The sequence below is a fragment of the Schistocerca gregaria genome, chromosome X (assembly GCF_023897955.1).
Source record: "Schistocerca gregaria isolate iqSchGreg1 chromosome X, iqSchGreg1.2, whole genome shotgun sequence".
Classification (NCBI taxonomy): Eukaryota; Metazoa; Arthropoda; class Insecta; order Orthoptera; family Acrididae; genus Schistocerca; species Schistocerca gregaria.
In genome coordinates, this window is record NC_064931.1 from 200,061,641 (window position 1) to 200,075,398 (window position 13,758).

Below are 13,758 nucleotides of genomic sequence, written 5' to 3' on the forward strand. Positions count from 1 at the left end.
GTGAGGCGTAAAATCCAGAGTTGAACAGGTGAGAAAACAGTTCAAAAAGAGCAAATCCTTCTCAGGGTCAGACCTCAGTTTGCAACTGAGAAGCAGAATGATTTGATGCTCCATATTCTCTGTTTGCCTTTATCAGTATCAAAGTAGACCATAGACTCTAGTATTGAAAAATGAATTGAAGCTTTTTAAATTTATTTGTATTGTCATTTCTTACATATACTGTGGTTGTTGAAAGGTTAAATGTTTAGATCCTTGATCAGATGAAGAAATACAGAGAGCTTCTACATATTACATATTACCAAACAAAGATAAATATAAGATTTGGGACTCTGAGGAGCAAGAGATTCAAATTATTACAACCTACATTAAAGGGAAGACACATGGCAAAAGGTTCACTGGAACACAGAAACATTTGTTGCTTAAAGACATTCAAAAATGACACAGCTGCACATCAGAAATAGTTTTCCATGTTGCACTGTCAAGATAAGAGCTAACTACATTGATCAGTGACCAATGCTGGGAGATTACGCCTGAAGAAGAAGAATCGATAATAATATTTTATTATTGCCTTCACCTTTAACTGGATAGGTGAGCTCTTACACATTGTATCACGGTTTAAAATCTAGTTGCTGGTAAATGATATTTCAGGTAACCACTTTTTTTTTTAAATTGCTCTATTGACTTGCACAGTAGCATAACTAAGATGCCCTTCACAAAACTCTCATACTCACACCCTTGGTGATTGAGTATTCTGAACCTGAGCCTGATCATATTGTTCATTTTTCAATTTGTTACAGTGCAGCAAGGTGTTGTGCAGTCACATGTAATGTAAAACATTGAATGTTCTGTGCATCATTGTAAAAATTTAAATTAAAGAAAATATATTGTCATCGAGTTAACATCATAACACTTGTATTTACAGAAGATAAATATTTTTTGCCAACTTACTATGCATTTGTATTTTTGTATTATTTTTCTTCATTATCATTTTCTTTTTGCAGTGGCATTCATGATTTATGTGTTCCTGAAAACCTGATTGGAAATATTGCATAATGGGTATCCAAGACTTGCAAGCTTTTATTGATAGTTCACAAATACCAGGCAGTTCAGTGCCTGTGGATTTATTGAGAATTGCCCGGGGATTGGCAGTGAAACAGAGTCGACAGCAGCAAAAGACTGGAAAACCATTAAACCATGTTAATAGCAAACTGAGTCTTGTAGTGGATGGGGAGTGCTGCTTGCATCGCCTTTATGGTGGCTACTTCTCAGGTAAATTATTTTTTGATCGCAATTTTATGTTGGAGCAGGTATGTGAACTCTTTTATTTTGCTATTACTGTAAAGATACTCAAATCATAGTCATGAAAATCTCTTTAGGTAGTCAGTATGTGCATTACATTGATTAAGTTTTTACATGATTTGCAATTGTAAGTGTGTCTTGATTTGGCATTTCAACTTCCTGTTCAGTTATTCAGTAAATAAACTCCTGAGTAATTTTAGACCCTAATAAAAATAACATTTTGAGACAAACTTTCATGTAACAATGTTCAGTAACCAGTACCGATTACTGGAGTGTATCAAAGAGCAGAAATCTGCCATGCACCAAATGAGTATAGTGTGTGAGTAAATGATTATATAAACTTCAGCATCTGATTAGAAGTACAAAAACATTGTTTGAAATATTTTTTGTTACATAAATTATTGCTCCTGTTGAGTTAACAGTTCTCCATATTTTTAGATTGGGTCTGTGGTGGCCAGTGGAATCGAATGGTCCAATTCTTAGCCATTTTGGTCCAGACAATACAGACTAACAACATTGAATTAGCAGTATTTTTTAATGGTTGTTTGGAACAGCAACGAATGAATGAATGGATCACGTCCCAACTTCGCATTAGGCAGAAGATTAATCAGGTTTGTATTACTGAACTGTTGAAATATCTATTTTTATTATTTTATTTTATTTATTTATTTGCTTCAATTGTGATAAGTGCACTATCCGCATCTTGTCCATTAATGTGCGTATGTTGTTCAGAGATAACAGCAAACCAAATGTCAGCTTGGCAATTTGGGAAATTCTGTGTCACTTTTATGTTACCATCTTTTGAAGCAGCTCAGAGAGAAATATGGCTGGTTTTGGGGTAGGTACACCCTAAGTTGGAGAATGGTAGATACTACCACTTTTATGATACTGCAATCTCTGTTCACACTTCAGCAGTTGTCGAGAGGTATCGGACATCATCAATTGTACATCAACTATGTGATCATTAGGCCAATATAAATCACTTGGGGGAGGGGGGGGGGGGGCAGGAGGGTGGTGGTATTTGATCACTATGAATAAGACACTGATTAGATTGAAGTGAAAGCAATCTACATTGAGCAACCTCTTGACGCACCTACCACATCATAGTTGCTTTATGCTTGCCTAGATATGAGTAGCTCAATGTAAGTAGACATGTAGTTATTTACCTGTCTGGGAGATTTGAAATTAAAATTGGAACCTTATGCTTCAAAATACAACCTCCCAACTGTGCTAGTGGACCACTGGTGAATATTGACGAGCTACCAAACAAGATTTGAGGGGTCTAGTACTGTTGATCATTCTCCTACCAATCTGAAAGCTATTTGAAATATTTAGACACAGTTTTACAAAATAGTATTCATCACCCTGTGGTGAGAGAAATTGACCTGTTTACACATTTGTATAGAATTTGAAGAAGACTTGGACCACACCTAAGGTTAGGGAACAGTATGATTGTAGCTCAAAGTGTTGGTGGTGGGTAGGTGATGAAACAAAGAAACTTAATGAATATCTTAAAGATGGCTGAGCTATGCACCTTTCTTAAATATAGTCACAAATTTCTATTGTGCAGAAACATGGCTTTAGACCCTAGAGCACTTGCAGAAGGACTTGTCTGGTAAATGTACTGTACTGGTCGCCCCCCCCCCCCCCCTTTCTTACTGGTACATATATAGCCAGATTAATTTGTCTCTGTAGTGCTTTGAGTGCCAGGAATTTGGTCATACTGTAAACATGAATGGAGGTTGTACGACTATATTGCAAAGCTGAGAAGGCATTAAATGTTGCACAGTTTAAAAATGCATCTCCCCTATCTTTGAAGAAACTAGTAACTAAATTCAATACATCACTTTTGGCACTAGTATTTTGATTCACACTTTTATAGGATTTTTTGTTATAATATAATGAAAATAAATAGTACAAAATACAGATACACACAGGATATATAAGTATGCTTTTATGAGGATAATACATGTGATTGGCTGTGGCCTTGAAGAAGTAAGTATCCCAGCATTTTCTTGCAACCTAAATCAGGTTGTCTGGAATAACCTCTGTTCTCCAGAATATGAGGTCAGTGTCTTAAAAACTGCTGTGTCATATGCAGTTGGTACCTGTTGTATGATATTCACACACAATTTTCACTAAAGTTGTAACGTCCTCAGTGTGTGTCATCAAATGTAGGTCGCAGTTCTGTACATGAACCATTGCAACAAAAGCATGAGAGTGTAGAAAAGGTAAACATCAGCTAAAAAGGGACAGAGTAACTGCCTGATCAGTCATTTTGTTCATTATCTAACGAAAATTATATTACATTATGATTGTACAGGAAGCCCTATAAAGGCTAGTTATTTCTACTTCCACTCTTCAGGAACATATCGCAAAAAAGTCAGTGGGGGTGGTAGAATGACATGACAGTAAATAGTTATGATATTGTGATACAATTTGAATAGATTCGAGAGTTATGTGATATATTCAAAAGTCATAACACATGGTTTCCTCTTTGCTTCTCAGAGAGGTTCATTTCAAACCTTTCTATAACCATTTCATAACAGGCAAACACCTTCACAGAGAGGATAATTTTGAAGAGAAGTTGAGAGTATGGCATACTTTTTGGGCATTTTCTCAACTTGACAGAATCTTTGTAAAGCACCATCTATTATGTATCTCCATTCTAATGATCACTGTAAAAGTGGTGATTGACCTCAACACAACTTAGGGCTGGCTTAAACAGGCTCTATGTAGAACAGTGAATGTTTCTCAGAAGATATGATTTTTCATCCTGTGGTTTGGGTGCAGACCATTTGAATTAAACCTAACAGTTTTCTGGACCACAAGGATGGGGGTTTGGAGCAAATATTGTTAATATTGATCAGCCTTCATCAAGTTGCTGAAGTAGTTGTGTTTCCTGGTGCCAATGAAATAGTTGTTGTATAACGCCTTTTATATGAAGCAGATTTACTGTAGTTCGGTGCACATTTCTCACATAAATGAGAACATATCACAAAACTGATGATTACACAAAGAAACACATTACAGAATGTATGGAAGTAAAATATGTTATCACACACACCTCACTGAAACGTGTGAAATTAATCTAAAAAACAAGAGCATATTCAGTGTACAAAACCGATAGTGTTAACAGAAATTTAGAAACAATGCAGGCCTTCCTCTATTGGGGAAACGTGTTTGCTTTTTCTGGCCAGCAGGCCAGTGAGGTTAAAGAGTGTGAGAAGGCAGACTGTTTCTTAAGGTGGACATGTATGTGCAAGATGGAAAGTTGAGTGTGTTGCACATTGGTGACATAGATTATTAATGAAATTTTGTTATGGTACACAGTACGCTTTAACATAAGTGAAATGCATATTTCATGTGCAAGATAGTGTTCCATTTACTTCCAAACTGTGCTGTTACAGATATATTTTGGAAAGTTGATAACCAACAGAAATTCAAAAAAGTGGGTAAATATTTGTAGAGAGTTGATTGAATTTAAAAATGTTTTGTGCTGCTCTTGGAGATAATCAGTGTGAACAATATCTCAAAATTGCAACCACAGATGAAAACATAGTGCTTAATATGTATATATTATAGATAGGTGATAAAAAGTGTAAGGATTAGCTGAAGAAAACACCACCATCCTTGTGCAAAAATGAATTTTTGGGGAATGTTTGAACTGTTGTAAAAAGTATCCAACTGATGTGTGCTGTGAGGTGTTTCCAGCATGAATTTTGACTCTGCCAGGAAGTTTTATGTATGAGATGCTCATGCCAAGAAAACTGCTCCATCATGAATGATATCGGTTTATGAAAGTTAATGGCTCCCTGAGTTACTGGCTATGCACCTATGGTTAGAATTTCATGCTGCATTAAGTCTGTGGCTGGTAAATACTGTATCTCATGAAATAACAATGTAAATTCGTCTCACACAGGATGCAAGAGATTCCTGTCTGGCTGTGACGAATGCATTATTTTCGTTCATTTGATTTTTGATGAATGGTGTGATTGCATATACATCTTTGTTCAGCAGTGTTTACTGATTCTTCAAGGATAACTTTCTGTGTCTTCTAACACAATGATGGGTATTCAGAGTCTCCTGAGATGCTATTTATTGTGACCAAAACTGTTCAACTTTTAGTGCTTCTATTTCTTGTAACTGAGTGATGTGGCATTGTGATCAGCACACTGGAGTTGCCTTCAGAAAGATGATGATTTAAATCCACGTCCAGTCACTCAGATTTAGGTTTTATATGAAATGCTAAATCACTCCAGACAAATGCTGAGATGGTCCCTTTGAAAAGGGCACAGCCGATTTCCTTCTCCATACTGTCTGAATGTGTGCTTGTGCTCTGTTTCTAACAAATGTGCTGTTGACAGGATGGTAAACTCTAATCTTCCTTGTGTTTCCTGTACACTAGCCAGTACTCTTCACTGTAAAATGGTTGGTTCCTGTATTCTGAAATTGTCTAAGCACAGAGGAACACACACTTTTCTGTTAATACTTTCGGCCCGGCTAATGCCTCTTTCTGCATGTATGTGAAGTCTATCTTGAACTTTTTCTGATGAGCATACTGACCAGAAAGATATCTCCTGTGGGCTCTTGGATTTTGATTGTTATCCAAACTCTTCCTATTCCATGACGAATAATGTCAAGTATGTACATGTTTGACAATAAGACATATAGTTTAGTGTAAACTCTGTGAATAGGCCTTCTTTCCCAGATTACTCATGTCTTTGCCGTGCTGGCACTGCTAGACCGGTGCACCGAGTCACCAAGTTGGACAGTTTATGACTCAAAGTCCAAAATTCTCACAGGAAATCGTTCCCAAGGATAACATCAAAATCCCGACTTTCATTAGCGCCTCCATATAAAAGTTATGTTAACCTTTACCAATCTACATTTTATCACAGCATGTCCCGAACAGACTGATAGTTTCTGTACCCAATCCACTTTTGTGAGAATTTTGAAGTTTTTTATACTGCTTATTGGCAGAGGCTAAAAATAATAGGCTCACCTGAGCACCCATGTCAGTTAAAATTTTCACTAATTTTTCCCCCTTTATGTTGCTTTTTATAATCATGTTTTCCACCACCATTAATCTCTGAAAGGTAACATGATTTAATGGGAGCTCAGAGTGGCGGCTGCACCTGCTCCCATCCCATTCAGAAATCCATATGCACAGTTTTCTCTGTACCCTCGGAACCTTCCATTGCCTCAGTTTCATCTGTACTGTAAACGGTCACAATTAACACTTAAATGACCAATCTGTCTGCAGTGAGAACAGCAGGGGCCTGACACCTATTTCCGTATGCCCTGGACACTTACAATGTCTACAATGTTCTCATAGTGAATACACGATGAGAATCTTTCCCATAAGAGGAAGATGAGGCAAAACAGTTAGCCTCTTCTCTCAGTAGTGCAAGGTGATGTTACTTTATTTCTCTACTAGTTGGCGGTTTTTGTGTGGCATAAGAAAGCGATTGTAAAGCCTAGATATATATCTCATATCGAAATGTAGGCAAGAAGTATCTCTAGCTTCAAACCATAGAAATACTGCTTTGTACGTAAAAAATAATTCCTTAAGAAAAATGTGCTAAATAACAGGATAGTAGTTGTCTACTGAGATGTTGACTGATAACATAAGCTGACAGACCGAATGACAGACTTACATTCTATATTTGTCACCACAGAGTTGAATGTATGTATGTTCAAGTTGGCATAAGGAAATATAATTCTGAAGGACATGATGTAGAGTGGAATGTGTAGTAAAATTTTAACTGTGCTGTTAGAACATAAACACCTCTGAAATTGGGATGTATTCTGAAAGAAGCACCTAAAAGATATGACAGCTATGATACCATTTAAATTGTTATGTGTTGCTGTCAGTTCCCAACCTAACTAATATGTTAGAAATTGCTACATATTATGAAAAAAATGTATGTCACGCACCATGTCATATCTCCCTGCAAATCAACGTTAGTTCTTTTTCATATTTATAAAATAATATGCTAACAGTTCCTACATAGTTCATGCCATTTTTTGCAAAAGGAACCAGATCCGCAACAGTGTGTATATTATTCGGAAGAGACACTACCATTGCTCTTGTCTGTCAGTGCCAACTGTCCTGTTGGGACTAACACTGAAGTTTTAGCTGAAGTATGAACAACACTGCTGACAATATAATTACTGTTAGGTCAGCAGTGTTAGGAGACAAAGCACTATCGGCACAAATTGTTCCAACTTGTAACGACTTCTATGAATTAAGGACTAGGAATATCAGAACTTGAGAAAGTTTATTGCATAATGTTTATAAACTCTGCTTGAGAGCCAGTGCTTATCCTACACCATTATATATAAACTACACTTTTTTTGTTTCTTTCTGTCATTTATTCTTGTTTTCCATTGACATTGTTTCATTAAGTGTAAATGACAGGAACTTTGTAATTACAATGAAACAAATGCTAGTGGAATTAACATTGTGTACCTAGAAAATTTGAAGTGATTGAGAAATAATGTGAGAAACAGCAGGAAAAAGTTAATTCTGGGAATGTAAAAGAGGGTTAAACACTGTCAACATCCCAAGGACACTCGACTTGTCTGCTACACCTGGGAGGCCTGGCAGCCCACTACTTGGTTCTGCAGACTTCGAGAAGCAAACCTTTTACCACTTGACTTCAGGAACAGAATGTGGCACTTTTGTTTTTCATTTACTGCTCCCACTAGTAGCGCTTCTCTGGAAGTGCGGAAGTGCTAATTTCTGCCGGGACAGCTCATAAGTTTATTTCCAACAGGTACAGGGACACTCTTGCCTTTACGGGAAAGTTACTAGCCCTGCAGTTGGCCTACTGTGGTAGGACCAAAAATACTATAGATGGGTATGGAGAGATCCAGTTCCAGGCTGGAGAGAGACCCTTCCATCAAAACTCTCAGAACTGGTTCTGACATCCCCAACAACTGAGATGATGGTCAAATGGCATGGTTAATAATGATATATTTCACTTGATATGTTAGGAAAGATTTGGCAATTCTGCAAGCAACCATCTGTAGATAGCTTTTGAATTTAGAAAGTAATTGATACCCTTTTAGAACAGTAGTAGTTTGTTCCATCCAAACCTTCAATGTGCCATAGTTGGAGTTTTTGTTAAGAGGCCAAACTGTATATTGTAATAAATGTTTTATTAATGTACATTTGTGAAAGGGTTACATATAATTAACATGGATATCTTTCAAGCTTTGAAGTTAAAAAAATTGCATAATATAATTTTTATGTAGAGAAATGTTATAACATTTTTAAAATGGTATTATGGTCAACTTTGACTGTAAAATGTTGGCACAGTTTTTACAGTACTCTACTAGATAGTGATCACAGTGCAGAAATTGCAGTAGTGAACTTAATGAATAAGTAGTGTTACAGTCCTAAGTTTTCATAATGCTCTTCAAAAAATTTTTTGTCGCTTGGAACCCCTGCCATGAGAAGTGTTACAAAATTGTCTCTCTGTTGATAAGCTTTTCCTCTTTTGATGCAAACCAGAAATATTTTTTTTTTGTTTACATTATGTTTCATCCGTGTGTTATAAGATATTACTAAATATCTCTCTTGGAATTCTTAGGTTTTGAAGCACATAAATATAAAGGGAACACCACCACCTAAAGTATGGTGGGCAGCTCCAAGTTGTTTGAGGACGTGTCTTCGTATGGCTCTGAGGCATCTTAGTATCAGTGTTGTAAGTATTTTATTTAATATCAAAATATTGCTAATTCCTAACAAAATTGTGGTTACTGTTTGTATATTTTGAGGATTGTAATCATGGTGTAGTGTGTACTTTAGAAGTAAGGATCATTACTAAGGCAGGGGGCCACAGTTATTTGAAATAAAAATAGAAAACTGTGGCAAATAAGATATATTGGTAGACATAGTATGATTATTTAGTTTTGTTACTAAATATCACTGTTACTGTTCTCCATCTTCCAGGCTAAGGTCTTCTTACAAATGGGCTGACTACTCTCTCAGTAAATTCAGCATGTCACACATCAATTTAAAAATTTTCCCCCCCCATTTTTGTTTTGAATGCGCTTTGTCTTGGATTATCAGTTAGTTGTTATATATATTATAATCTCAGGCTGCCTCACAATTTTTGCCTTCCATAGCTCTGTCTAGTACTGTGAAAGTTATTCCCTGCTGTCTTATATCACATGTTCTATCAGCCTATCCCTTGTTCTTGAAGATATGATGAGATGGCTGCTGGATCAGTCGTCTGTTGATGTTGGCTCCGTGTTGTTCAAATAGTGTTCTTGTGTGGCAAGTGCTGTTATTGACAACTTGTCACTGCACCAAGTAGTGAAAGTTTCACTTACCCAAGTGCATGTTTTCTGAAAGACATTAAGTTTCAATAAGGCAGGGCAAGTGTTTAATGTGTTGAAATGCATTTGGTTGCCACCAGTAAGGGGGGTTGTTGCTCTTCTGTTGGTGCAGTGTGACAATGGAGGTTTGCACTATGTCAGCTGAGGAGCAGCAGCATGCAGACAATAGGCTGCATCAGGAGCTCCCTGCCAGCTGCTCTGCAGTCCCGACAAGCTGCAACTGGTGTGAGGCGAGCTCATCGGAAGATGACATAAGTAAGTCAGTGGCACAGATCAACATGGAGAGCCCATGCACCACATTGTACGTCAAATGAGCAAACAGATGTGATCAGCATGGCTAGCCACAAAGGAACAGTGGCAACTAACATGACTAATTTGAATGATAAGGTAAAAGGGGAAGACTGCAACAGTTAGAAAGTGATGAATATACAAAAGTGGTATGAAGACTTGATAGTATTTATTGAAAAACAATTTTCTAGGCAAAAAATGACACAGGCAAGAGCAGTGAATCAAAAGTGCCATTTAAGGAGAAAATATCACAATTGGCAATAAACCAAATGATATTTATTGGAACACCTGTAGAAAGAAAGTGACAGTTACTGAGGAAATTTTACAAAAAAGAAAAAAATGCAACAGAGGAAGTATGCACAGTGTAGTGCTAACAATGGCGCATAGTAGAGATACAACCGAAACAGCTCCTGCTGCTAAAATGGCAACACCACAAACATTGCAACAAAATACCTTGTTCATAAAGTTTAGAACAAATGAAGAGTCAAAAGTAGTGCAAACAAATACTGTTGCGACATAACAGTTGAAGCTGGTGAAAGAGTCCAAGAAATCCATCACTGAGTAGTGATGTAAATGTTAAATCACAGGAACTGACAGTGTCTATATGTAGAATAATGGAGGCACTGATACCTATCAGGACTGAGGCAATGCAGAAGTTAAGACTAGTAACAAGAAGAACCAGGAAGTTATACGAGAGCAGCTTGGTCCAAAAAGAAAGAATCCAAAAGCTGCATAGATACAGGAATGTTCAACTTTTTGCGGAAGAGTTATGAAAAACCAAAATGGAACTATGGAAACAGTTTGAGGAGACTAGCTCAGAAACGGATCCCTGGGGAACCCTATAAATAATAGTCTGCAAGAAAATACAGTCATCGTCATTCTGGTCCACACTCAAAAGGAACAAAGGGACAATAACAGAAAATTGTGAACAGTTGCTTACTTTGCTAATGCAAACTACTTCCAGGAGACAGTGATGTCAGAGAAGTAAAAGGAGACAGAAGATCAGCTGAAGTTTATGAAAAATGTTACAAGCTGTCTGTAGAAACAATAAATATGTATACCTGTTCACACAGAGACATTAAGCAAAAAATTTTAAGATTTAAAAAGAGAAAGTCTCTAGGACTGGATGGACTACGCTGGAGTAATACAAGCCTGATCAATTAAATATTTACTTTGCATGACTTAAAAGAGTATCTTTTGCAGGGAAGGGTCCCTGCACAATGGACAGCAGCAAGGTGTGATTGTTAGTAAAGTGGATGAAAATGATGCAGTGTTATTAAAATCCTACAGACCAATGTACATTCAGAATATTCTCGACAAGATATTTGCAGAATTACACTGGCGTGTGAAACTTAAGGATGAAAGTAACTTTTGATGTTTTGTCATTGTCAAGTGACATAGCTCGCTAAAACATGGACTGTACATAGAAAGAACTGCTACATTTTAGTACAAAAGTTAACTACATAATGAGATGAACAGAAATTACACATATTCAAAGACATAGTTACACTGAAGCCACCGCGATTCATAATGGTTCCCTGTACATTACAAAAGGTGGTTAACAGGGCAATACATGCTGTGTATCATACTCACAAGGTTGGTAAAGAGTTCTTGTGATAGTACATTCCATTCCTCCTTCAGAATGGTGCAACACATCTCCCCAATACAACTTGCACTACTGGATCTGAAGTAAGGTGATGCTCTTTTCTTAGATGATGATTAGATATTGGAATGAACTATGCCACACTCTGATGTAAATAATTCATTTGTTGCTGTGTCAGGTAGTGACTGTCCTTATTCATGGTTCTGTACCACTTTTGACATGGGACTTCATTCTTTGGATGATACCAACTTATAAATCCTTGTTTTATGTCTAGTCGACTCTCCAAAAGCAATATTTAATATTTCTAAAAATTAGGTGCACCTTATTCCATTCTTACAGTAAAATTTAATACAAATTCTTTGATTCATCTTTACACAAAATAAATAATTACTAATAGTGCCAAAACACTTGTAACATTTTTGTCAGGTGACAGTCGACTAAATATGTAATATGGATAACTTTGTGCACTCACTTTCCAGACATGTTTACCAACACTATGACAAAAAAGCCCTGGTAATCAGATTACTGCAACACGGAAAATTAAAAATTCACTTTTCCTTTATGAACACTCTTGCCATAGCAATAAAAGTAGTGTTTCAGCAGAGCCTGTCAAAGAAAACTAATCCTTCTTAACTGAAACACAATTCTTCACAGTAATTGCACAATATTGTATTCAAAATCCTGTCAGAATACTTCCATTGTTTTAGAAGGAGATAATAGACAAATATGCATTCAGATGAAGAGGGATTAGGTTTTAGATTTGTTGTAGATATGTTGTGTTTCGGAAGAACAGAGTCGTATTCGGTAATCTGTATAGTAAACTCTGTGTGGCCATTTCTGCATGCTGCATAGCCACTGATTTAAACTGCATGCCACAAAAGGGCAGGTACAGCATTGTGGAACAAATTGTGGAAGTGCTAGGCAGAAGGAAGACATGCTCGCTTGCTCTTGAATTTACCAACTGTCTACATTAAAAATAATTGACCCCTCTCCCCAGTTGATGGTGAAGTGGCCTGCAAGTACCAGAAGAAATATATGTCCGGTCTTGAATATGTTTTGACAGTATTATGAAGAGGGTAGATTACTACTGACCATATAGTGCAGATGCCGAGTCACAGATAGGCCCAACAAAGAGACAATCTGCTGTATGGTGAGTAGTAATCTGTCCTTTTCATAATATTGTCATTATTCCATCCTGGATTTTCCATTGTTTGATTGTATGCTTTTTGGGTTTCACAAGGGTTTCACAACAGTTGCAACCAAATCATTTGTGATGTTTATTGAAGTGTGTTAAATCTTCGTAAATGCCAAAGGTGGTTTCCTAACTTCAGATCTGGTAATTTTGGTCTTTCTGACGTGTGCTGATCAGAGACTAACAACTTTAGACCCTGACATGTTAAGGATGGAAGTGGAAGCAAATCCATGTCAAACAATGAAGGAACTGTCAGGCACACTTTTCCAACCCTATTGATCGTCTAAGAACGCTTACAGAAGATTTGTAAAGACACACGAAGCTAACCGACTCACCACACGCAACTTATTGCTTCAGTGGCACAACACCTAGGTGTATTTTGATCTGTGAATCACTGGAGATGAAAAGTGGGTCCTCTTTAATAATTTAGAATGCAACAGGCTGTGGATCTCATTGAATGAATTGCCACAAAGTACAGTCAAGCCAGGTTTACACCCCAAAAAGACACTTTTGTGTGTTTGCTGGAGTATTCGTGAGCCATTTGTTCTGAAGTGCTGAAACCTGGATGAACTGTGAATCCAGACAATTACTGTGAACAGTTGGATCAAGTAAATCAATCTTTAATTGAAAGGTACCCAGTCATTGTCAAGAGAGAAGGTGTTATTCTGTAACACGATAACTTAGGACCGTACTATGCAAGTTGAACCCTGGAAAAAATTAATGTATTGGGGTGGGAGGTATTGCTTCACGCACCATACTTGCCAATATGGCAGCATCAGATTTCCACTTATTCCGATCGCTGCAACGTTTTCAAAGTGGCAAAACATTTGAAAATGTGGATGATGTCCAAAATGCCATCTCCAGGTATTTTGCTCAAAAAGCAGTTGATTTTTATTAATTCACCAATGAAAATATACACACTAGATGACAAAAGGTTGTTGATAAGTGATGACGTTATTAATTGAAAATAAAAACTTGTTAATTTTATGTCTGTTTGAATATTGCATAAAAATTACATTCCCGT

The 13,758-nt window shown here is 36.9% G+C and overlaps 1 protein-coding gene across 2 annotated transcripts in view; it reads left to right on the forward strand.

Moving 5' to 3' along the window:
• LOC126297723 (constitutive coactivator of PPAR-gamma-like protein 1) overlaps positions 1-13,758 on the forward strand; it is a 172,339-nt gene that overhangs the window by 14,432 nt on the left and 144,149 nt on the right. For both annotated transcript variants that reach the window (XM_049988863.1, XM_049988862.1), the window contains exons 2-4: positions 1,002-1,269; positions 1,738-1,910; positions 8,901-9,014. In XM_049988863.1, the coding sequence (XP_049844820.1) occupies positions 1,053-1,269; positions 1,738-1,910; positions 8,901-9,014 (504 nt within the window). In that variant the 5' untranslated portion in view covers positions 1,002-1,052. The remainder of the gene's footprint in view (positions 1-1,001; positions 1,270-1,737; positions 1,911-8,900; positions 9,015-13,758) is intronic.